The sequence below is a fragment of the Pelodiscus sinensis genome, chromosome 12 (genome assembly GCF_049634645.1).
Source record: "Pelodiscus sinensis isolate JC-2024 chromosome 12, ASM4963464v1, whole genome shotgun sequence".
In the NCBI taxonomy this organism is placed as follows: domain Eukaryota; kingdom Metazoa; phylum Chordata; order Testudines; family Trionychidae; genus Pelodiscus; species Pelodiscus sinensis.
Window position 1 is genome coordinate 47,455,758 of NC_134722.1, and position 24,856 is coordinate 47,480,613.

The 24,856-nt window shown below is 60.4% G+C and overlaps 1 protein-coding gene across 2 annotated transcripts in view; it reads left to right on the forward strand.

Annotated features, from left to right (window-relative positions):
- SLC9A5 (solute carrier family 9 member A5) overlaps nucleotides 1-4,309 on the forward strand; it is a 35,521-nt gene extending 31,212 nt beyond the window's left edge. The window contains exon 14 of one of the 2 annotated variants that reach the window (XM_075940571.1): nucleotides 818-4,309. In XM_075940571.1, coding sequence (XP_075796686.1) covers nucleotides 818-1,195 — 378 coding nt within the window. In that variant the 3' untranslated portion in view covers nucleotides 1,196-4,309. The remainder of the gene's footprint in view (nucleotides 1-817) is intronic. The other variant, XM_075940569.1, reaches the window with a different exon arrangement.
- Nucleotides 4,310-24,856: the final 20,547 nt, after the last annotated feature.

Consider the following 24,856-nt stretch of genomic DNA (forward strand, 5'->3'; position numbering starts at 1 on the left):
CCGCCCCCGTTCCCTTTCCCCCCACAAGTACATTTACCCATGCGACTCTCTCTGTTAAAACCAGTGAAGCGTTGCCTGGCCCAGAGCCAGCGACCCACTGCAATACGCACACAAGCAAAGCGGCGATGGCGGCCGATGCGTGCAAGGAAACACGCTTGCCACGCCAAGGCACGGGGAGTAACGTACAGGCGGCCACGGCGGCCTCTCACGCTGTGCACACGTCACAAGGAGCCCAGGCAAACGCAGCTGCAGGGAGATGCGCCACGCCCTCCGCGGCCCTGAGGTCTCTGGCTGTCGGTCATGTGCACGGGGAGACTTTCTGTCCCTAAAGCCTCTCCAATACATTCCCTGCTCCCCCATGGAGCCGTCCCCCAGCCTGAGAACGTTTGTGCTACGTGCTGTGTGTGGCGCCCTCCTGCAGCCCCCGTTGCTGCTCCGTCCCATTGCTGGTAGCACTGCCCTTTGCTTATGGGGGCTGCGTTGCTGCTTCCCCTCTTGCTCAGCACACGGCCTCTGCCCCTGTATGGGCCCTTGCCAACCTGCTGGGGGTTCCCAGGCAGTGTGCCCACTAATATTTTCCATCCGTCTGTGGAATAAATTTTGTTCTGTGCACCAAGGCAGGTGATGATGTGCACCACCAGGAGATGCACATGCTGCCGGCAGTGGGTGCTCTGCTAATCAGCGGGGCGGCATTTGCCTCTCTCTGGGTGCCGCCCAAGCGCGCGGCTTATGGAGAACGCTGCTCTGAGGGGAGGGCCGCTTCTGGCCCATGCCGGGTGGCAGTTTGTGTCACTCACCTTTGCCTGTGTGTCTGCAGGCAGCCTGGACGTCTGCCCGAGCCCACGCATCATCCCCCCCTCGCCCACCTCGGCGGAGAAGGAGCTGCCCTGGAAGGGGGCCCAGGATGACCTCGCCGTTTACATCTCCTCAGAAACCACCAAAATCGTGCCGGTGGACCTGCAGCGGGCGTGGACCCAAAGCATCGCCTCCCTGGAGAGCGCCGCCTCGCCCCCCGGGGCGGAGCCGGGCCCGCCTGCCAAGGCACTGGTTGGCCACGCACCAGACCAGGGGCCCACGGCGGAGCGGCCGGCGATGCCCGAGCAGCGCACCCACTTTCCCTTTCCCGCCCCTCTCGCGAGGGGCAGCCGGTCGCAGAGCCATGGCAGCCCGGAGCGGCCGGAGCTGCAGCCTCTGATGGGGCCGGGAGAGCCCGGCAGGATGAGTACGAGTGCCGGGCCTAGCCACGGCCGCTGGCTGATTCAGTTCGACAGGCACACCAGGCTTTCCGACGGCTAGTTTGGGAGCCTGTCCGGGCTCGGGTTTGCGCCAGGCGTTCAGGCCTCCTGGCCAGCTCCTAAACCCAGCCCTTCCGCACCCTTCCCCCCCGCCTGGCTGTTCTGTGGCTCGGGCCGGGGCCTGGTGGCCACGCCCGCAGGATGGCGCACAGCTGCGGCACCGTCTCCTTCCGTGCGCACTTCCACGAGTTCCGGGGGTGGCTGAACCCTCCCCAGTGGGGCAGTGGAGTGAACTGCCCAAGGCAAACGGGGCCGCTCCTGCCTCCCACAGCTGGTGTCAGGCTCCCTGCAAACTCAGGCGGACGGCGCGTGGGTCGCACCGGGCTCCCGCCCGCAAGGGGTCACCGTCTGGCCCTCCAGCCCATCGCTCCAAGAGACAGCAGCACGACGGGGGCGTGGGCCTTTCAGAATGGGCCGAGCACCTGCCCTGGGGGCATTTTGCTGCTCTAGCTTTGATTGTGGGGCACGGGCTGGGGTGGTGGGGGAGGCAGGATTACTCAGACGCCTTCACACGTTCTCAGCTAGCCGTCTGGCACTGGCGAGGGAAGCCGGACCTCAGGCATATCCAGCGGCCCTGGTTCTAACCACTAGCCCCCGCTGCCTCCGTCAGGGAGTTGGGCATGAGCAGCACAGCTTCGGGCCTGAGGATCCCCTCCTGGCTCCGTGCCCATGTTGTGGTCTCCATCCCCTGCAGGCTGGCGGAGCAGGGGCGGGCCGGGGGCCGGGTAGCTGGCGGGCGAGTGTGCTGGCTAAGCACAACGATCTGTGTTCCACCCGCAGCGGCTTCCCCTCGTCTCTGGTCCCAGGAGGACTCTGTGACAAGCCTGGCCCACTCTGTGGCTGCTGGGGCCATCCCTCGAGCTGCAAGGGAGCTGCTGCGGGTGGAAGTTAGTAGCAGCTCGCCAGGCTTGCATGGGTAGGCAGTGCCTCCCAGGGACTGGGGCCGGCCCTGCGCAGTGTTGTGCAGCTTGCACTGGGAACAAGAAACAACTCAGCGCCTAGTGCGTCCCCTCCTTGCAGGAGCAGCGCAGGCTGGTAGGCAGGGCACTGGCTCTCCCAGGCTGGCGTCCAGACGCAGCTCCGCTGGCAGGAGCGTCCCGGCAGCACGTTAGGGAACGCAGACCCGCCTGGGAGCCCGGGGAAGGAGGTGGAAGAAGACCCGCTCAGCAGGGACAATATCCAGGCCCTGGGGTGGAGACAGGCCAGGCTGGATTCCACAGCTTTGGGAAGACACTGGATGTGTCCTGCCACCCCTGTTTCCTGCTGCCCACATACGACAATCCTGCTGCCTGCCGAGATGGACCAGCCGGGCAGGCCCATGCACCTCGGTCGCCCACCGCTGATTTAGAGACTCGGGGCGGTGGTCGCGGGCCGTGGGGGTGATGCCCACGCTCAGAAGATCAGCGTGGCACCGCGCGTGGAACCTGCGTTTCCTGGCCAGCGGGAGTGGCTGTCTGACGCTGGGCCGGGCCACGCTGCACTGGAATAACCTTCCCGGACAATGCGGCGTGGAGGGAACAGACGTGCCCCGAGACGAGAGCCCGCAAGCGGTCGGGGTTTACTAATAGCTAGTCCCAACTGCCAGATGCTGAACCTGGGGCTTGGTCCTAGGCCCTAAGCTGCCAAACGCAGCCTGCGAAAGTTTCCAGCAGGGACGTCAAACCCGTTGGCTCGCGACACCGTAATTTACTGCCCTGTGATTTCCTTTTCCATAGCACCCTGCATCTCCGGGCTCTCCAAGCGCCTCGCAGAGCTTGACCTGGCTCCGGTTTCATTCCTCCTGCCCTCCCCGCGTGCCATGGCTGTGCCTCTGGCCGGCGACGAGCCCTCAGATCTGCCTGCGCTATGAACTGAGCTCCCCCCCCCCCCCGAATCACGGCCTTTTTAGCGCCCGGCTCCTCCTGGAGCTGCGTCCAGACTGCGGCAGGAGGGAGGAAGCAGCTGCCCCTTCCCCCGGCCACTCAAAATGCTTTTCTCATGAGCCACTTGATGAAAATCGTTGAGGCCGGGACCCAACAGACTGTGACTGGAGTGGGGGCTCCGGGGTGGGGCTGAGGATGGGGGATTTGGGGTGTAGGAGGGGGCTCCAGCTTTGGGGGGTCAGGGCTGGGACAGGAGGGGCTTCCCTGGAGCAGCTCCCAGTCAGTGGTGCAGTGGGGGGCTAAGGCAGCTTCCTGCCTCTCCTGGCCCCACAGGCATGCAGCCAGCAGCAGGGTCCCAGCCCGTAAGAGTGCAGAGCTAGTGCCTGGGGCAGTGCATGGAGCCCTGTGTGCATCCCCCCCACACTTAGGAGCCGGGCTTTCTGCCAGCCGCTTCTGGGGGGCAGCACAGTCTGCAGGGCAGGACAGGCAGGGAGCTGCCTTAGCTCCCCCCCCCACTGGTCCCCCTGCAGGCACGAGCCCCAGCACTGCTCTTGTGTAGCTATCAGCCTCAAACTACTGAGTATCTATGGAAAATAACACGAGCGTGCCAAGCCACAAGAACCAGTGGCCAGAGCTCCGGTTCTCTAAGGCCGGAGTTGTGCCATGAGGCACGGATCATCGGCCCGAGGCGTCCAACCTCGTCCAATCGGTGGGCTGCCTGGCCCGTCGTTTCGCGCCCGCGGCCTCTCACCAGCGCTCCGTCTGAAATACGCATTTTTCCAGGGTGATTGACATTCACACGTAGGTCGAGCCAGGTTTTCCAAGAAGCTGGGGCCTCCGCTTTCCTGCTACAAGGAATTGAATTGCAAGTGTTCGGCGCTTGGGTGCTCAGGCCATGTGGGTACGCGGCTTGTTTTCGCAATCCAGACGAATGTCATGTTGTGTTTGACTCTGTCTCCTGTGCTCTGTATTGGGGTGGGCACCCCGTGGCCCATCGGGGTTCTCTGTGGGGCCCACGAGACAGTTTGCTTCCTGTTGTCCACATACAGGGTTGCCAGATTCTGCTCGTTTTCATCAGCCTGGTTTTTTTTTTTTCTGTCAGTATTACAAAAGTCTCATGCCCTTAAAGCTGGGGCACGTGGACATGGCAAGGGAAGGTGCAGCCCCCCCCCAAACTGCCGCCATGCCCAGCTCCCAGGTAGGGCTGGGGCCGCAGCACCTTCCGATCAGGCTGGGGGTGGCCAGGGCTTGGCTCCAAGGGTGGGGCCTCAGGCAGAAGGGGCGGGTCTGGAGTTTGCCTTCCCCTGCCGCCCCCATGCACATGGAGAGAGGTGGGTGCTGATTGTGCCCAACACTGAAAGAGCCGAGCACTCCCTCTGCATCCCATTCAAGAGCTGCTCCAATGGAATCGGCACGCCCCACAAATTCGAGGCATGCCCGCGCAGATAGCGGACGGCGCTCTCCCAGAAGGCCAGCTTGGTTGCAAGTTTGGGTTCAGAGCCCTGAGGTCACCCCGCCTGCCAAGCTTTCAAGTTGTTCTCTACAGCCACCAAAGCTAGAAACTGGTTCTGCCCCATAATGCAGGCTGAGTCTCACCTATTCCCCCCCATTCTGGGAGCCGAGACTTTACCAAAGAGACCACATTTTGTGAGAATTACAATGAAATCACAAGAGTTGGTGACACTGATTTTTAAGTGATAATAGGGGGATAATACAGAGCACAGCAGAGGAGGAAAAATGAAAAGAAAAAGCTCCCCAGAGATGTTTGCTGATTGCACCTGGTAAGACGCATTATTTTGAGCTTGCTAGCCCACCCTCTTTCTGCCGCTTCCTCTTTATCCAATCTCCTCCTATGCTACCAGGTGCCTGTTCGGAGGGGCACCCCCCCCAGCAGAAACGCCTGTCGAATAGCATCCCTCTGCTTAATCCTAGAACTCTACAGTCTCCCAGAAGCGAGCATTTCTTTGAGCAAGTTGGCTGGGATGCGAGAGGCTTCCAATAGAATGTGTCCGTGTTTACAATAATCCGCTTCAGAGCACCCGGGCAGTCGTTTCATCTTTGAATTTTGAAGATTTTCTGATAAATATATTCCGAACAATTTTCTGCAGCGCAAGCGGGCACTGGCCTGCGTAAACCAGCCTTCTTTTCCCTGCCTGGCAGGTAGATCTGCCGCAGCAGATTTTTAACAGTGGAGGTGTTTGGCTGTTGGAAGAACTTGCCTTCTTGATGGCTCAGAGCTTTTCAAGCGAGAGTGGGTGTCTCTTCCCACCCTGACTGGGATCCTTCCCCTGGCGTGGCTGGGTTAATGCCCTTTCTTGCCTACGTGGCTGAGGTTTGCTGGCCTATGTTGTGCCCACGGGCAGGGCGAGTGGGGCGGCCGCCCCGGGCCCCGCACTTCAAGAAGCCCCACGCATGCGCCGTGTCAAAGGGGGGCCCCGTGAAATTGTGCTGCCCTGGGCTCCGCAAAATCGTCATCTGCCCCTGTCCACGGGCCAACTAGACCAGGGATGGGCAAGAGGGCACGGGCAGGCTGGATCCGGCCCACCCAGTGGGATGATCTGGCCCGTGGATGCCCTGCCCCTCCCAGGTCTGTGGGCGGGGGAGCACACGACGTCTCCTAGCCCCGCCCAAGGTGCAGCCCGCAACCACTTGGGAAACTTGGGAAAGGTCCCCCCGGGATGGACGGTCACCGTGGGCCAGACCGGCCGTCAGTGGCCAGGCTCTGCACACCAGCACCTTGCAGCACGTGGGGGGAGTTAATACGAGACGCGCTGGTAATTGTGCAGAAGTTGTTGCCTGCTGCAACGGCCCTCGCCCTTGGGCCACCCTGCCTCACAGCAGCCTATGAGCCCTCCAGGCGGGCAGAGCAGCAGGGTCTGCGGGCCGGCAGGTTCCTGGCTGGGGCACAAGGGGCGAGGCTCCCCTCCCCACCTCATTTACAGGGAATAGCCCCCTCACAGCCACCCCCTCCCCAGAGACGCCTTTGCTCTGCCCCCCCCTCGGCCCCAGGGCAGCCCTGGAGCGCAGGGTGTGAGGGAGCCACTGGAGGGGGTTGGGGGGGGAGCAGGGATTAACAGGCACTGGGGGTGAAGAGAGGTGGCAAGGCAGATGCTCCGTGCTGTGGTGCACAGGGTATCTGCCTGGCATCAGAGGGCCCACCAGGACCCACGGCCACAGCTCCAGCTGAGGCTGCCCCATGGCAGACTCCTGGCAGAGCCCATCCAGCCAGGGGCCATGCCAAGAACCCGCCCCTGCAGAGACTGTTGGGTCTGCTCCCTGCTGAGCATCACTACAGTGGCTGCCCCCATTGCCCCACATGCCCCTGCAGCTTGCCCCAGTACCCCCTAAGAGCCCCCCACACCTACCCCATTGCCCCGACTGCCCCTGCAACTCGCCCCAGTACCCCCTAAGTGCCCCCACACCTACCCCATTGCCCCGACTGCCCCTGCAGCTTGCCCCAGTACCCCCTAAGTGCCCCCCACACCTACACCATTGCCCCTGCAGCTCGCCCCAGTACCCCCTAAGTGCCCCCCACACCTACACCATTGCCCCTGCAGCTCGCCCCAGTACCCCCTAAGTGCCCCCCCCACACCTACCCCATTGCCCCTGCAGCTCACCCCAGTACCCCCTAAGTGCCCCCCCACACCTACCCCATTGCCCCTGCAGCTCGCCCCAGTACCCCCTAAGTGCCCCCACACCTACCCCATTGCCCCGACTGCCCCTGCAACTCGCCCCAGTACCCCCTAAGTGCCCCCACACCTACCCCATTGCCCCGACTGCCCCTGCAACTCGCCCCAGTACCCCCTAAGTGCCCCCACACCTACCCCATTGCCCCGACTGCCCCTGCAACTCGCCCCAGTACCCCCTAAGTGCCCCCACACCTACCCCATTACCCCACATGCCCCTGCAGCTCGCCCCAGTACCCCCTAAGTGCCCCCACACCTACCCCATTGCCCCTGCAGCTCGCCCCAGTACCCCCTAAGTGCCCCCACACCTACCCCATTGCCCCTGCAGCTCGCCCCAGTACCCCCTAAGTGCCCCCACACCTACCCCATTGCCCCTGCAGCTCGCCCCAACACGCCGTCGCGGCCCCTACCCAGCTGGGGAGTCCGGGCAGCGCAGCCAGCTGCGGACACATCCCCGGGCGCTGGCGGGGGGCGCTCTCTGGGCAGCGAGCCCGCCCGCCACTCGGCCCCGTCGGCGGGACTGCGAGTCGGCGAGCGGCGCGGTGCGCGCCTGGGAGCCGGGCCCGGGGGGGCCCGCCGGCGGGTGAAGTCATGCCGACTCAGCGGTGCGGTGTGTGGTCGCAGGGCGAGCCCTGGCTGCCGCGCTCGGGACGGCTAACGAGGAGCAGACTTGTCCCGGGCGGGCGCTCGGCGCAGCTCAGAGGCGGCGTGGCGGGGGCAGGCCGGGCCTCGGGCCGCGTCCATCCCCCGGCTTGACCCTCGCCTGGGGGCCTCGCGTCCGCGGACCAGGCTGGGGGCCGAGCCGTGCCCCTGGCCGGCGTAAACGGAGGCTCTTGCCCCCTCCCTGCGCACGGGGAGCCGCCCCTTGGGGCTGGGGGTTCGCCTGGAGACGCGCGCTGCGCTGCGGGAGACCCAGAGCCGGGGCGCTCTGCCCTGGGGCCCGGCGCTGCCCCGTCGGCAGGGAGGCGGTGGCTGCACGGAGCGCGGCCGGCGGCGCCCCCGGAGGAAGGCACGAGGGGGCCGCGGGCTGCTTTCGGGATGAGCCCAGGTGAGCAGAGCGCGGCGGGGGGTCTCTGGGCTGTGAGGAGCCTCGGCCCGCGCCCTGCGCCCTGGGGACGGGGGACGAGCCTTCGCTTGGCCGCTCAGTGCAGATACCCGGGCTGGACGCGAGTCCCCGTCCCCAGCGCTGCTGGGCGGCCTGGCCCGCTCCGCTGGGCCGAAAGGGGCCCAGGTCCTGGGAACCTCTTCTGCCCCCGGGGAGCGGAACCAGGCGCCCTTCGCGCTGCTCCCTGGAGCTGGCGTTGCGCAGGCCGGCGCGAAGGGGAGCAGGTTAGCGCTGGACCCCGGAGCCGGCAGCGAGCAGCGCCCCCGCGGGGCCATCTCGCAAGGAGCCAGCGGGCAATGCCACGGCCGGAGAGAGACCAAAACCTCGGCGCAGCCCCTTGAAAAACTCCTGATTTTCCAGGAGTCTGGTCTCCTGAGACGGGCCATGCCGGGCCCCTTTCTGGCCAGAGAACAATTGCCCAGGGGTGCGCAGTAGTAAGGGGCATTCGGAGGCGCATGGCCAGCAGACCCAGAGAGTGATCATTCCCCTCTATTCGGCACTGGGGAGGCCGCATCTGGAGTGTTGTGTCCAGTTCTGGGCCCCCCACTACAGAAAGGACGTGGACGCATTGGAGAGGGGCCAGCGCGACCCAAATGATGAGGGGCTGGAGCACATGGCCTGCGAGGAGAGACTGAGGAACTTGGGTCTGTTTAGTCTGCAGAAGAGCAGAGTGAGGGGGGATTTGAGAGCAGCCTGCAACTCCCTGCAGGGGGTTCCAAAGAGGCTGGAGAGAGGCTGTTCTCAGTGGGGGCAGGTGACAGAACAAGGAGCAATGGGCTCAAGTTGCAGTGGGGCAGGTCTAGGTTGGATAGTAGGACAAACGATTTCCCTAGGCGGGTGGGAAGCGCTGGGCTGGGTTCCCTAGGGAGGGGTGGAAGCTCCATCCCTAGAGGTGTTTAAGTCCCGATTTGACCAAGCCCTGGTCAAAAAGGCCTGTCGGTTCCTGCCTTGGGCAGGGGGCTGGACTCTGTGGCTCCTGAGGGCTCTGCCCGCCCTGGGGCTCTATGAATTAGTGCCCGCGGGCCAGATGCGATTCACCACGTTAGCCCCCGGTGGGGCGCCAGACGCTATTTACCTGCACGTCTGCAGGTACGGCGCTCGCAGGCCCTGGAGCCGCAGTTCCTGGCCAGCGGGAGCTGCGGGACGGAGTGCAGGCCGGGCCACCTCTCCCTGCAGCTCCCACTGGCCAGGAACGGTGCCCCATGCCCACTGGGAGCTGCACATGGCCGTGGCCGTGGATACTCCCATCCATCAAGCGTGTGGCGGCCGCTAACCCTGGCGAACCGCGTCTGCTTATTGCCCGTCCCTGCTGTTTCTCCTGAGGACGAACCCCTCTGCAGCCCCAGCCTCAGGTTCGACAGCTCCAGCCTGGGGCTAAGGGGGAAGATTCCCCCGGCAGGAATGAACCCGCGGGACAGCCCACCAAGCCCTGGGATGGATTCTCCACCACAGGCGCCTTGTCCGTCAGGCCGGGTGCTTTCCTGCGCGAGCGGCTCTCGGGACGCCGGGGGGCGTTTCTCCAGCCTAGGCCTCACTGGGGGTTGGACGAGGGGATTGCAAGTCTCGCTGGTGAGACGGAGAATGGCACCTGCAGGTGGAGGGGGAAAGGCAGCAAAGGCTGAACCACCCGCAATTAGAACCTGTCCCAGTCCCTGGGGGCTGGGTTTCATCTCAAACTCTTGGGGTTGGTGATAAAGAGCCGTGGTCTGCGTGGAGGTGGACGTGCTCCCGCTGCCTCTGAGACAGGACGGGGAGTGGGGCCAGGAGCACACTGGCTCCCCTGCCCCCTGGCGATGCCCAGTCCTGCCGTGGGGAGCTGGTTAGGGGCATCGGCGCGTTGCCAAGCAGCTGGAAGAGACTCTGCCACCAGGCCGAGCTGGTCTCAACCTGAGCAGGAGAACCTGAGACTTGGGCACCGGCCGTGTGTGAGGCAGCCTGCGGGGATGTAGCAGCGAGCTGCTCCATGCTGTCTGAGCCTCGCCGGCAGGGTCTCTGCTCGGACGGGTGCGCTGCACGGCCGCGGCAAGAGCCAGCTGCCTGGGTAGGAGGGTGGGACCAGTCAGACACCACCTGCTACCAGGAGGTGTCACTGGAGAGTCAGAAACTAGAGCGGGCAGGGGTTTGTGCTTCTGTGCGGGCAAAACCCACAAATCTTCCAACAAGAACCACACCAGCGAGGGCCCCTCTCTCAGCCCCCCGCCACCTGCCCCACCTCTCCGAGTGGGAGCCGAGGGACTGGAGGCTGCCACAGAGGCCTAAGCTCATGGGGTTCTTACACAGGGCTACCCTTCCAGGTTGGGGCACCGCAGGGAGCTATCCCCAACCTGTGGGCCCCCAGTCCTGCCCCTGCAAAAGGCCTGTCGGTTCCAGTGGGGGAGAGAGCGGCCATGAAAGCTCCAGAGACGTCAGCTTGGGGTCAGCCTGGTCCCTGCTCACCGTTATCCAGGCCCATCCCGTGAGCGGTTCCCCAGACTCCAGCTGTGCCCTGTTCCTGCTCAGGAGAGGAGTCCGGGGGCGGGTTTCTGTCGCCCGTTTGGAATCCCGCACAGCGGAGCTGGTGAGGGAGAGCTCGGGCGCCGGCCAGGCAGGCAGCGCGTAGAAGTCTGGCGTCACGGCAGCAGCCTGGATTTTGTCTACACATGCCCATGCCTATGGCAGTCCAAGGGAATCGTTTTCCTTTTCCTCGGGTGGTGGATGCAGTTGGTGGGTCACGTTAAGCTAGTTCCTTTGGGTACCCACGGCTGGGTCTGACCGAACCGAGGAGAACACGCTCGGGCCCACGTTGGGCTGACAATTTCCCACATCGTGGAGCTTCGGAAAGAGCCAACGTGTCCTGGAAACCTGCCCGTGCCAAGCTGAGTGAATGCGCTTTGCTGACCGGCCCAAATTCCCTCTGTGCGCGCGCAAGCTAATCGGCTCTGACAGTCTTTGTGGCAGTGTAGTGGGGCAGGCGTCTGGATGGGAGGTGGTGCTGTGTGATGTTTTCAAGTTCAATGGGTAGTCGTCATGCAGCTATTTGCCATTTGTTTTTTCAAGCACTGACGCAGCCGGTTCCAAAGAGATCTTTCAGCATGCTAATGCCAGTAATGGATACTCTCTAAGGCTCTTGATACAACTGATCTTAGCAGAAACCACAAGGGTTATACAATCCCTAACCCACGTACCAACTATATCCAGGGAGGTTCCACCTGTGTTTTGTACATCGCCAAGGTAAATGATAACACACTCGCTACGACAAAGCGCGTTAGGAGTTGCTTTTATGTCCTCCAGCCAAATATTTTGGCATGGGAAGCTGTGTGTGTGTGTGTGTGTGTGTGTGAGAGAGAGAGTGTGTGAGTGAGTGAGTGAGAGTGTGTGAGTGAGTGAGTGAGAGTGTGTGTGTGAGTGAGAGTGTGTGTGTGTGAGTGAGTGAGTGTGTGTGTGAGTGAGAGTGTGTGTGTGTGTGTGAGTGAGAGAGTGTGTGTGAGTGAGTGAGTGAGAGAGAGTGTGTGTGTGTGAGTGAGAGTGTGTGTGTGTGTGTTTGTGTGTGTGTGTGTGAGTGAGAGTGTGTGTGTTGTTCCACTTGTGCATCCAGTCCACTCCACGAGAATAATAATGCCGTGCTGCTTGTTGCTATCACACTGTTGGCCGTGCTGGTGTGTTATACCGTCCCCTGCTTTGTGTCTGTTTAGATTGGAAGGCCCCGAGGGCATGAGCTGTCTCCTTCTGTTGTTTTAATGAGCAGCACAATGGGGCCCCATTCTCCGTTGGTCCCTGGGTGTGATCATCATCAGCATGATTACTAATAACATTTCAAAAGCTCCAGTTCCTGCGGCTGGCTCCTTTGCCTCTGACAGGGACGCTCCCCTTGTGTGTGGAAAGGGGCATCGCTCATGTCTCCTGGCAGGGCCAGCCCCTCTGGATGGATGTTTCTGCGAGCCTCTTCTCCAAGACCGCACCCTGGGGAGTCCAGTGACGCTGGCCCGGGCCCATCGGCCTCCTGCCCTGGGCTGTTCCTGCACCCTCAGATCGTTCCTCTCAGCTGGGGGCATTCTCCCCTCGGGCTCGTCTCGCTCTGCTTAACGATGAGGCTCTTTGTCATAGGGTGTGTGTGTGTGTGCGCGCGTGTGTGTGTGTCATGGGAAGTGTGTGTGTGTCATGGGAAGTGTGTGTGTGTGTGTGTGTGTGTGTGTGTGTCATGGGAAGTGTGTGTGTGTGTGTGTGTGTGTGTGTGTGTGTGTCATGGGAAGTGTGTGTGTGTGTGTGCGCGCGTGTGTGTGTGTGATGGGAAGTGTGTGTGTGTGATGGGAAGTGTGTGTGTGTGTGTGTGTGTGATGGGAAGTGTGTGTGTGTCATGGGAAGTGTGTGTGTGTGTGTGTGATGGGAAGTGTGTGTGTGTGTGCGTGTGCGCGCGTGTGTGTGTGTGATGGGAAGTGTGTGTGATGGGAAGTGTGTGTGTGTGTGCGTGTGCGCGCGTGTGTGTGTGTGATGGGAAGTGTGTGTGTGTGATGGGAAGTGTGTGTGTGTGTGATGGGAAGTGTGTGTGTGTCATGGGAAGTGTGTGTGTGTGTGTGTTTGGGCCGGAGGTGAGCGCTGTCTCCCCTTCATGGCCAGGCCCACGCCGTGTGTGACCAGGGTGCTCTGAACCCTGGTGGAATTGGGACCGTTCCCAGACGGGCGTCTTAGCGGCTCCTCCAAGTGGCACCTGCTCTTAGCCAGCTCCCCGGCTGGGTGGTGGTCGCTCTTCATCCTCTTGCTAAGCGCCTGGCTGGAACGGGGCTTGGGTCTGCCATCGCCGCCCTGCAGGAGCCCCCCTGGCTCCCCGGCCTGGTCCCTTCCCACCAGGCGGACTGGGGCCCGAGACGTTTTCAGACGCCCGTCTTGCCCTTGTAGGGCTGGACACCAGCCACCTGGGCAAGCACCTGTAGAAGTGCCCTCAGAGAAGAGGGTGGCTCCCTCTTTCAAAATGGCTCCGGACTCCCATTGTTCCCAATGGGAGTGAAGCGACGAGGCTGGCTTAGGCCATGCTGAGGCCCTAAGCTAGGTCAAGTCTCAGAGGCCTCCGAGCATTCCCCAGACACGGGCTTTGATCTCACGGGACGCTGCAAATAGAAAGAATAAAGTTTTGCACCTATCCCGGTGACGCTGCGACTGAACACTGGTGATTTTTCTGGGTTGAGAGGCCCCTCGTAATCTGGGGCCCTGCACCGTAGCTAACTCAGCTTGTGCGTCCATCCGGCACCGCTCGTTCCCCTCTGGGAAGACACGTCTCACGCTGGCAGGAGGAAAAACATGGAAAAAATAAAGCGCATCTTTTAAAACCCCAGCCGGTGATCTCCTCCCTTGAGGTTTCTCCGCTTATTGCCAGGAGCCCGCAGGGCTGAGTGAAGGAGGCCGGGGTGGCCTCGTGGCATCGCCATCCCTGCACACCTCACTCTCGTGAGAGGTTCACCGGACACTGGACTCCCCTGGGCTCACGGGGCGTGTTTAGCGCCCCAGGGCAACAGGCGTGGCCCGGGCGGGCGGTGAAATGCACCCGCACCCCAAGCTCTGGCTTCTCAGGGCTTCCCTGGGAGTACACGGAGCTGGCAGGGGAGACACAAGGGAGAGAGGAGAACGGCAGGAGGTAGGTGGAGGGCGGTCAGGGACTCTCGGGGGCTGATGTACTGGGCTGCAGCATGTGACCTTCCTCCCTTTCCGTGTCTCTCTGGGAGAAGCCGTGCGGCTCCCTCAGGCGATGGGCTGGTGCTCCGTGTGCTGCTTCCCGTTGAACGGTGCCGGTGCCGCCACCGCCACCTCGGGGGTGGTCGCGGTGACAGGACGCTTTGCGGAGCAGTAGGTGCCGTGTTCGCTCCTGGCGCCACACGCCCTTGGAGACTCCAGTGCTTGGTTCCGAGTCAAATTCCTGAGTGGCAGCCGGGGCCAGAGTCGGGATTTTGCTCAGCCGGTAGCAGCGGAGCTGCTTAGCCCGTCGGCAGCTCTGTTCTCTCAGCCCCCCTTTGGGAAGAGCTCTCCCTAATCCTACGTCTTCTGTTCCACGCCTGACGTTTCTCCTTCCTCTGACCTCTGCAAATCAATCCAAGCTGCCTGCCTTCTCTGATGCACGCGTCTCTGCTGGTGAACTTTTCCAGAGTACTTGGGGGGAATCCAACGAGGCGCCCCTCAATGGGGCTGCTGTCAGGAACAGGAGGCAGCTTGCTTGGGTACGTCTCTCGATATTTTCAACAGGTTAGCCTAAAAACTGCAAACGTGACTCATCCTACTGCCCTCACAGAGGACCGGCGCCTTTGACGGCTGTTGGCACTGAGTGTTGGCGTGAGTAACGGCTGTGGCTCTGGTCCGGTGAGCATTCTGCAGACTTTATAAAGCCAGCAGGAGCCCTGGGAAGCTCTATAAAATGCTCCCTGCTGCTGGCAGAGTTTGCAAAGTCTGTGCTGTGGGCCGCTGGAGAGGACTATACGCTCCATTTGTGCCAAACTAAGCACGTGTGAGCCTCACATTTTGTGCACACTAGAGACTGAGCTGGTCTGGGGAGCTTGTTTATAAGAACCAGAGGAGCAGGGTGGGCTATATAGGCAGGGCTAAAAGCTTTGGCACTGGAGAGCTTATCGATTCCTAGGCATGTCGGCCTTTGGGGTTTCCCTGGTCCTGCCCTCAGTGGCTCTGTTTCAGCCTCCAAGGTAGCTAAACCCTAGAGGAGGATCAGAGAGTCATGCAAAGCAGGAAGCCTCCAATGCTTCCAAATGCTGCAGGACCAAAACCAGCAAGGAGAGCCAAACGTTCGGCAGTATTTCTAAGCTCAGCAGGGCACAGAAGCCCTTGAGCGGTGACTCCTACGGCGATTATGAACAGAGCCCTGGGCGGAGACAGAACTCGCATCCGCAGAAACGAGCCGCGGATCTTTGCACTGACGTCCGCGGATGTGGATCCCCACGGCTATAAAGTGGAGAGCTGCAAACGTGCAGGGTTCTAGGCCAAACACATGTATCTGCCTCAGATCGCCACGTCCTCATGCACTCATAGGACACTAGGACCGGAGGGGACCTCGAAAGGTCCCCAAGTCCAGTCCCCTGCCCTCATGGCAGGACCAAGCACCATCTAGACCATCCCTGGCAGTGCCTGTCCAACCTGCTCTTGAATATCTCAGCGATGGAGACTCCACAACCTCCCTGGGCAATTTATTCCAGTGTTTGACCATCCTGACAGGCAGGAACTTTTTCCTAATGTCCAACCTCAACCTCCCTCGCTGCAGTTTAAGCCCATTGCTTCTTGTCCTGTCACCAGAGGCCAAGGGGAACAATTTTTCTCCCTCCTTCCTGTGACACCCTTTTAGATACTTGAAACCTGCTCTCCTGTCCCCTCTCCGTCTTCTCCTTTCCAAACTAAACAAGCCCAGTTCTTTCAGCCGTCCCTCATAGCTCATGTCTTTTAAACCTTTCATCATTCTTGTTGCTCTTCTCTGGACCTTCTCCAATTTCTCCACATCTTTCCTGTAATGTGGTGCCCAGGACAGGGCACAGTACTTCAGCTGAGGCCTAATCAGTGCGGAGTAGAGTGGAAGAATGACTGCTCGTGTCTTGCTCACAACGCCCCGCTAATGCGGATGCGAATACCCGCAGATATTAAGCAGGTATCCGTGGATTTGCAGAGCTCTAATTATAAATACCAGAGCACTGGGGTTGCAGGGAGAGAGAAAACACTTGGGAGTGGGTGAAGCCTGTGTAGGCTACTGTCCCAGGAGCACAGGTTTGTACGTGAGTTTGTCATGCAACAACTTTCTCAGGAAAATGTATTTTTTTCAGCCTGTTTTTAGTCATTATGTGAGGGCTTTTCTCAACTAGGAAACTTCCAGCCAACGGGGTGGCCTGAGGCAGGCTGCGGCAGCTGGCGCCCCAGGCGGAACACGCGATCGGCGCCCCCGCCTGCATGGCCGTCAATGGCGTGACGTCATCATTGGGCGTCCCGGGTGCCCCGTTGAAGATGGTGCCCTAGGCAACAGCCAAGTCGGCCTATGCTCACGGGCCACCCAATGTCTTGTTGAGGTAACCAGGGCCTATTAACGTGGCACATCACGCTTAGGGCTTCGTTGCTAGTGAACAAGCTGAAATCTTCGTGTAACCCAGAGGCCCCGAGACCAGTGAGCAGGGGGCGAGGCGTCGGCCCTCCCGCTTTTAGCTCGTGCAGTCGAGTCTTGTGGCTTTAGAACCTAAGGTCCTGGGTTCAGTCCCACCTGCCGCCATTCAAAAGTCAGCCACACGTCTCTGTTGGTCCCAACAACTGGTCCTCCTAAAGTTAGAGATCTGTGGGCAACCGATGCAGAGCAGGCGTTTCTCAGCTGCCTCGAGGGGTTGGTCTGGAGGATGCAGAGAGGTGGGTCTAGGAGCCGAAGAACCCAGTCTTCCATTGCGCGCCCATGGCGTAGGGGTGGTGCTGGGAGCTATTCGGGGGAGCGGAGGGTGGTTGTGGCCGACTCGGGATTAGATCTGCGAATGAGTCTCTAGGTTCGGCATGCGAGGGATACGCTTGTGATCGACGGGCCTTAATGTGGGCCAGAGTTAAGGTTGTTCATGGAGTTTTAACTCCAAACATCCTGAGTTTTTCCAGCATTCGGGGCTGTTTTCTGTGACTCGAGACCCATTTGCAAACTTAACTCTAGCCCAGCAAAAGTCTTCTGACAGGGAATAGTTCTGTACGGCGATCACTGTCCCAAACCAACACCGCTGCCCTCTTTTGGGCAAGCGAGTGACTTGGACAGTGATGGGGAGCAAAGAAAACAGGGTTGACTTACAGGTCAGATGACCCTGCGCTGTCTGTCCAAGGAACTTATCACTGCAGCGTTTGAGCCCCTCACAACAGTTCACCTCATTGTTCTCTTGGCACCGCTGCAAGTTAGTGTTTCCCAGATGGGAAACTGAGGCACCAAGAGGCTAAGCTTGTTCAAGGCCTCCCAGGGAGTCTGAAAATCCGCGTTCATGCCCCTGCTTCACCTCCAAGTCCCGCATGCCTGCTGGTGCCCACTGGACCCTGGCCTCCCTTCCCTGCTTGCCCCATTTTTTATACCCTCCGACCTTTTGCCAGCAGAGTCTTTGGCTCCCCCTGGCTTGTGCCCCAGCGTGACTTGAGGGCCAGGCACGATGCTTTCAGGGAGCCCCGTGCTGGTTTGCACCAGGCTGCTGGATCACAGGATTCTCCGGGACCCCCAGAGCCGAGTCGCCGCGGGGGGCTGCAGGGCTCTTAGGCCAGGCGCTATGGCGGGGAACGGGCATGTGCCAGTAAGACAGCCGGGGATTAAGCCTGTGAGACACACCTGGCTGAGCGGCAAAACCTCCCATTATGTGCTGGCTGAGCAGGGTGTGAGCAGGCCAGGCAGCTGCAGCCGGCAATTAAAGCTGGGCTGCAGGGCACAGCCCTTTGCCAGGTAACACCCTGCTCCCACGCTCCCGGCTGGAGGCAGGCCTGCGCCTTCCCAAGGGGGCCGGTGGCCGCGCTGCTGTTGTGGCAGCAGGAACCGGGAAAGCGTCTGGTGCCGACGCCTGGCCCAGAGGTGCGGGGCCCTCGGAGCGGCGTTCTCCAGGTGAGGCGCCTTCTCGGGAGTCAGCCAGAGACGCGGCCTGGGGAGCTTTCGGGCAGCGGGAGCACCTGGGCTGTGCGCGCCCGAGAGGCGGTGTTGCGTGGGGATTGGCCGGTGCCGCGGCACAGAGCGGGCGCGCTGGCTGTCTGGGCAGGCCGGCTCGGGCGTGTGGCGCTGCAAGCGCAGGGCAGATACTCGGCTGCTCGCTGGGCACGGAGGGCGGGGGTCTATGGAGGCAGCAGATCCCTGTGCCGGGTTGGGGAGCGCAGACGTGCCAGGGGACGTGCTTTGATTTGTACAATTCAGCTGCTTCCCCCCCCCCCCCAAGCAGGGAGCGTCACACTTCCGGCCCCCACCCCCTTCTGACAGCTAAAGTTGCTAGGCGACCCCGGGCAGAGGTGGGGGGAGGCCTGAGCCCACCCCCGCTAGGTTTGGATAATCGGTGCCCGGACCCGCCCCAGACCCTGTGCTTTGTGGGGCTCGTGCTCCAGGGGATCCAGGGCAGTCTGGGGGCCCTAGCGGGGGACCTGGCTCCAGCCTGTCCCACTGCTCTGCCCCCTTCCCCACCCCTGCTCCGTCTCCATGTCACCTCGTCTCCACAGCCCCCGTCTCTTTCCAGCTCCTGCCCCCACCCCCCCGAGCCATGCTGGGCGCCTGTGGGGTGCAGTGGGGCGGGTGGGCTCCAGCTCTCCCCAGTCTGCTCCCCTGAGCCTGGCAGCAGGCTGCTGGGGAGCTCTGGTCCCCTCCAGAGTGTGTGAGGGGAGGCCCGAACCCTGCGGCCTCCCCGTGCTGGCCCCAGGGTGTCCTCAGGCCCCGCAGGCCGACCTCAGTCTGGGGGTGCGTCCCCCCATAGGGTGGCTGGGGCGGCCGTCGCGGGGCCCCCGAGGCGCAGGGCCTGCTGAGCCCACAAAAAGGGCTTGTGACCCATGTTGGGGCCCTAACTCATCATGTGAGATCCGCGGCTCGAAAGCCACGTCGGGCAGAGGAACCGCGGCCTGGGCGCCTGCTCCCCAGGGGGCCGTTCCTGACAGTCGCCTTGGACCGCGTTCCCTGGCGAGGGAGCTCGCCTCGCCCAGGCCTGGCCCACGAGATGAACTTCTGAGGGGAACCCGGGTGCGTGAGGGCCACAGGCGGGGGGCGGCGGGGGCAGGAACCGGATGCGGGAGCAGCAGACGTAGGCTTCCGGAGGCTTTCCACCGTGGGGAAACTCCAGTCTTTGAGCCCCTCCCTTGCTGGGAAGGAGCCGCGCTCCGTCTTCCCGGGGCGTTGCAAAGGTGCGCACTTTCCCCGAAGCGGTTTGCCTGCCGGAGCGTCCCTGGGCGTGACCTCGCTAGGGGAGGCTGCAGCCGGTCTTCCCCTCCTGCCGTGCATTGAGAGTGGCCTGGAGACTCCTGTGGGGGGTGGAATCCTGCCCTGTTGGGCCTCGGCTTCCATCTTGCTCGCGGAGCTGTGGAAATGGAAGGAAACGCCCTTCCGCTGTCTTGGGGGCCAAACCAAGGGATCCTGCCCTTGTTTCGTAGCTTGGCCCCTAAGCAAGAGAGACCCTGGCTGGGAAGGGGGCTTTCGGCTCAGGGGGCCGAATGAGAGAGCCCCAGACTGTTAGAAAGGCCCCTTCTGAGCGTGGTCCTGCCTACTCTGTGATTTGCCACGAGGCAGTGCAGGCCGGCCGAGGAGGGGAACTGTCGGTCACGCCCCTTCCCCACCCTGCACAACGCTCCCCCGGACTGGCACGAAGAGCTAGACCCCGGTGGTGCTAGTTGGGGGGGAGTGCTGCCCCCAGAGAGCAGGGGGAGCGGTCCCCAGAGCGGGGCAGAGACGGACGGTTGTCATGGCTTGTAGGGTGACGGTTTCCTCTCGGCAGGGGCGGGGGGTGTTGGCGCGATCTCGTGGAGACGCAGCGGAATTGCATTAGCTGGGGACGGGCGGGGCAGGGGAGCTGAACAAACACGATAACGCCCCTTCTCCCGCCCGCGCCAAACGTTCAGACAGACACGTGGCTCTCTCGCTGCCTAGGCGACGCCTTCCGTCCTTTGAGGGCAGAAGGCCTCGGGCTGGTGCGGCTCGTGCTCCCTGCCCCGCGGGCGCTGTGAGGGGCTAACGCTGCCCTTTGTGGCCGCCCCTTTGCCCCAGCAGCGCTGCCGGACCCTACTGGCAGGGCGCGGACGGGGGAGCAAAATGTCGGCTGCGTGCAGGCTGGGCCGGTGGCCGGTTCTTACCAGCGTGCCACGCCGGCCCGTTGTCACTTTGCTCCCTCAGCCCATCCCTTCTGCCCAAGGGCCTGCCTCCTCCATGCCCACCAGAGCCCAGCCCCTCGCCCCCAGGCCCTCCATTGTGGCCGCTGGTCCCCCAGGCAAGCGTCCCCCACCCTGGAGGGCTGGCCCCAGCTGAGCTCCAGAGCGCTGGCAATATGGGGCCCAGCCTCCCTGGCCCCAGAGCGACAGGAGGGAGGCAGCGCTGGCAAGCCGGCCGCCAGGCGGAGCGGGAATCCGGAGGGGGCTGAGGACACGGCATGGGTGGGACCAGCCCTGGCTGTTTGGGGGCACTCCGCCTCCCCCAGCCTCTAGTGCCTGCCGCCCATATTACACGTCTTCTGTTAAAGACACAGATGAGAAGGAGCCCATGAAAGCATGTGAGACCTCCGAGGTTCAGCAGGGTTTACACGGCGACAGCGGCCCTCCTTCCCTTCCCCTTCAGCTGGAGTTGTTAGCGCGGGCCTGGTAAACACCTCGCTCCTGCTTCCGACCGTTAAGTCTCCGAGGGGTCGCCGGGGCAGTCGGTATCTGCCAAAACAAGGAGGAGCTGGGGCACCTTAGAGACTGACAGAGGGTACGTCTACACTACAGCGTTAATTCGAGTTAACTTAATTCGAAATAGTTAATTCAAATTAAGCTCATTCGAAATAACGCACCTACACACAAAACCTATTTCAAAATAGCATTTTGCTATTTTGAAATAGCGCGTCCAGACGCAGTGGACCCTGACCTGAAGTTAAGGCCGGAACCAGTGCCGGCCAGGCATCAGGTTAGGACTTAGTGTGTGGGGCTGCTGCCTGAGACTAACTGAGCTCTGTGCTTAAAGGGACCAGACCCCCACCCCGGACAGACAGTTCTCAGGGTTCCCCGCTTGCTTGTCTAACTCGATGAGGGACAGCAAAGCAGTCCTGTCTTGGAGTGCCCTGAGTGCCCACACTCGGGACATCACAGCACTCGGCCACATGGAGCCAGAGCTGCCCCTGGGTATGCCAGTGCATCTTGTGGGGTCGTTGCATCAGCCCGGCTGCACTTGCTGCAGGCTGCCATCCGAGGGGTCCATCGGGGAGCTGTCAGGATCCAGGAGGCCCTGTGGGAGAGCGTCCACCCCGAGGAGCCCTGAGAGCCTCCCCAGTCCTCCCCACCGGGAACTTGTGCCCCATTTCTCCCTCACGTCCTTCCACTTACCCCTCCCTAGCCCCCCTTCCTGATATCAAACAAAAGACTCGTCTGTTCAAAAATAGAAACTGGGTTTATTGAAGAAAACGGGGGGGGTGAACCTCTGGGGAGATGGGAAAAGGAGGTGGGAGAGGGGAAGAGAGAGAGGGTAGGAGAGGGGAGGGGGAAGCCTGGGAGGAGGGAGCTGGAAGGGGGAAGCAAGGGGAAGAAGGGGGAGGGGAAGCTCAGGGCTCAGGTTGGGGGTCTCGCCGGACCAACTTGATTTTCTTGCAAACCTGCTCCTGGATTCGCTTGTGGCTTTTGGTGGCCAGGCTGGCAGCTATCCTGCCATAGACGGCCGCATTCCTCCATCTAGTGCGGAGATCATGGAGCTTGGGGGCATCCCATGAAACCTGACTAAGGTCCATGATCTCCACCCCGGACCAGGAAGGCACCCCCTTTCTCCTGCCCCTGTCAGGCTCCTGGGAGCTGGCAGACTGCTCCTGGGGAGCTGTGGAGGGCTGGCTGCCAGTGGCTTGCTGGCTCATGTTTTGGGGCTACTGGGTCAGGGCCCTGGTGGCCACTGCTGGCTCTGGGCTGGCAGGCTTGGAGCTGGCACAGGCACTGTGGCCAGGGTCTACCCCTTTAATGGCTCCGGGGCTGGGGGAGAGGAGAAGAAGTTTTCCTGATTGTGCCCAGAGTGGCCACCAGGGCTCCCTGGGAAGGGCTGGAGGCCCCCTATTTCGAATGAAGTGTCTACACAGCACTTCATTCCAAATAGCTATTTCCAATTTGGCGTTACTCCTCGTAGAATGAGGTTTAACAAATTCGAATTAAGTGCTCCGCTGTTTCAAATGAATTTGGAACTAGCGGTTTGGCTGTGTAGACGGCTGTTATTTCGAATTAACTTTGCGGTGCAGACATACCCAGATTTATTTGGGCAGCAGCTTTCGCGGGTAAGATGGTTTATTAGGGTGTGAGCTTTGCTGGGTTTCACCCCCGGAAGCTGAGCTCTGATAAATCTGTTGGTCTCTCAGCGTGCGTCTACACAGCAAAGTTATTTCGGAATAATGACCGTTATTCCGAAATAACTATGCAAGCGCCTACACAGCCATTCCATTATTTCAAAATAATTTATTCTGGCTTCTGTAACCCTCCTTCTACGAGGAATATCGCCTCTTCCGAAATAGCTATTTCGAGATAAGGCGGGTGTAGACGCTCCACCGCTGCTGTTTCGAAATTGCCCCTCCCCAGGGCCATTCTAAGTGATTCCTCCTGGCGCTCTACATCGAAATAGCACGTCTCCATTGGGGAGCCGGCCTCGGACTCATTTTGAGGCTTCCCTGCAGTGTAGACGTGCTATGTCGAAATAAACTACTTCAGAATAACTATTCCAGAATAGTTTATTGTGAAATAACTGTGCAGTGGAGACCTAGACTAAGGTGCCAAAAAACTCCTTGTTGTTCATGCCATTAAACACCTAGCGTCTGGGGAAACACCCTTTCTGTGTCCATTATGGGGAAAGTCGATTGATTATTCATGGCGCTTGTCTAGTTCGAAACACCGCAAAAAGCACCACGCGCACACAGACTCTGCACAGATTTTTCATTCAGTACAGAAAGTCCCTCTGGCTCCCAGAACATTAGTGTAGGTGTGCTCAGACAGTCGGACAGCTCACACCAAAGTGACCTAGTAAAACAAGGCATTCCAATGCACCCACCACCGAAACACAAGTTAATACTTAAGCAGGCCGGCCGACGGGGGAGAGGGAGGGGCAAGGGGGCAGTTGTCCCCTTCCCAGCCAGCCAAGAGGCCTGGGGCTTCTGGCTGTTAATGTGGCAGTAGCGGCAGCCGCCAGGACCCCGGGCCCTTTAAATCGCCGCCGGAGTGCAGAGCCGCATGCTCCAGGTGGCTCTAAGGGCTGGGGGGGAGGGGTCAGCCTGGTGCGTTCCCAGTGGTGTGTAGGGCTGCCCCAACCCCGCCCCTTCCATCCAAGACTCCACCCCTTCCAGGAGTGTGGAGCCAGGGCCCCTCCACACCTTGCCCAGGGATCCTGGATGCTGTCGGCTCCCCTGTACTTACGTGTTTTTCCCTACGAAATACCCTGTGAGTTGCTACAACAACACATGACTATTCCAAGGTATAGATACACTGAAAGGAAAATAAAAGAGCCTTAAAGGGACAGCACCTCCAGGGTGCCAGAAGTCCTGCGTAGAGCAAATATTAGCATATACGGCCGCCCAAAGAATAGCTACGTTACATTGCCTTATTTGAGAAGCAGGATGTGCTCATGGCATGCAAACCCCCTCAGAATGTGTGCGCACAAGAGGACAGAGTCAAAGTTGCGCAGTCAGCTTCAACTTTGGCATTTGCTGACGGTACATCGTGTTAACTGCGCCGCCTAACGGTCAGGCCGTTTGCTTTTGCGTTCCATATGGTGCCGGCTGGGTGTGGGGATGCAGTGAATGCGCCGAGAGTTCTGAATACAATAATTACTTGTTTAACACGTGCCTGCTTAACACGTTTTCGCAATAGCACGATTTTTTTGGGAACGTTTTTCGAATAACACGATTGTCCCCGAAATAACACGAAAATAATCAAGTGGCGGACTACTTCGCGCGGAGGTATACATTGGTGAAAACGGGTAATACGTGGTCATGAGCGGATGACTACACGTGGTCACAGCACTCCTCCACTCCCTCATGTGTTTGTGTTTTAACAAACCGCGGCGACTTGTGTTGCTAGATATCTAATGTTGACGTTGACGACCCAGCACCAACAAAAAATGGACTTCGCCACCACCACCACCTGAAACGCAACCCCCATCTTTTCCATTATTTTTAGTGGGAAAATTGACCCTGCATAGCACGTTTTCGCTTAGCACGGACATTTTCAGAAACGCACCTCTAGTGTTAAATGAGGAATGACTGTGTGCTGGCAGGCTGCACGGACGGTTTGTGGGCCAATCTGAAGTCGGCGGTCTCTCACCGTTTTCCGTGTGCCCTTTCAGTGGTAGCCCCGCATAGCTATCGATTAGCCAGCCTGTTTGCACACGCTAGAGATGGGCGTTGTGAACTGGAGATCTAGTAACTGCGTGAATCTTGTTCCTGCAGACTGTGGTTGTGCCCAGCGACTTCAAGGTGTCCTCTTGCGTTCTGGTCTTTGGGGAAATCAGGCGGCGATTATGTTTCTTCCTTACGAAAATTCCCCTGACCAGACTGGGCTTCACAAAGAGGTTGTCACTTAGTGGTAATTATTTTCTCTAAAAGCTGATCATCTCGTGAGGATTGCAATTAGGGGATTATTGAATTAATTAGTTAAATTACCGTGACATCCTTTTGGTGCACGGGACCTGCTCTCCTTGCAATCCGAAATGAAGATTTCACACAAGAAAACAGGGTCTCTGGAATAGAAATGTCCAGAGAGCTGCGTGGGGGGTCATGGGGGGGGGGGGAGATTGTTTTGCTTTGCAAATGCCCATGCCAGCGTGAGGAGGAGTTTTGTTCCCGGCTTTAATTCGGTAGAATTTCAGATGTTTGCTTTGGTTAATAAAGTGCACTTGCTGGGAACGGGTTTAACGGAGAATCCTCCGCTGGAGGCAGCTGCTTTTCTGCCCTCCGTGGGGCTTTTGGGGGCTGAACTCCTGGGTGCCCCATGTCTGCAAAGCAGACTGTGTGCTGGAGGAACTGAATCTACACAGCAGTGGTCAGCTTAATGGATTCATAATGCACCTTCACGGGGGGAGCCAGCACTTCCAGCGGGCGACTTAAGCCTCGGTGATGAACAGGTATTACAGCGCCACGAATGGGACTGACAGCGCGGCCCCTGCAAACCCGCAGCAGCTTAGGGACAATAATCTCCACAGGGGAGCCGCTCATTAAGGTTAGTGCCTTTGACAAGAATAATTGCGTAGCCTCGCAGGGCCGGGCCCCCACATCGCCTCTCTGGAAG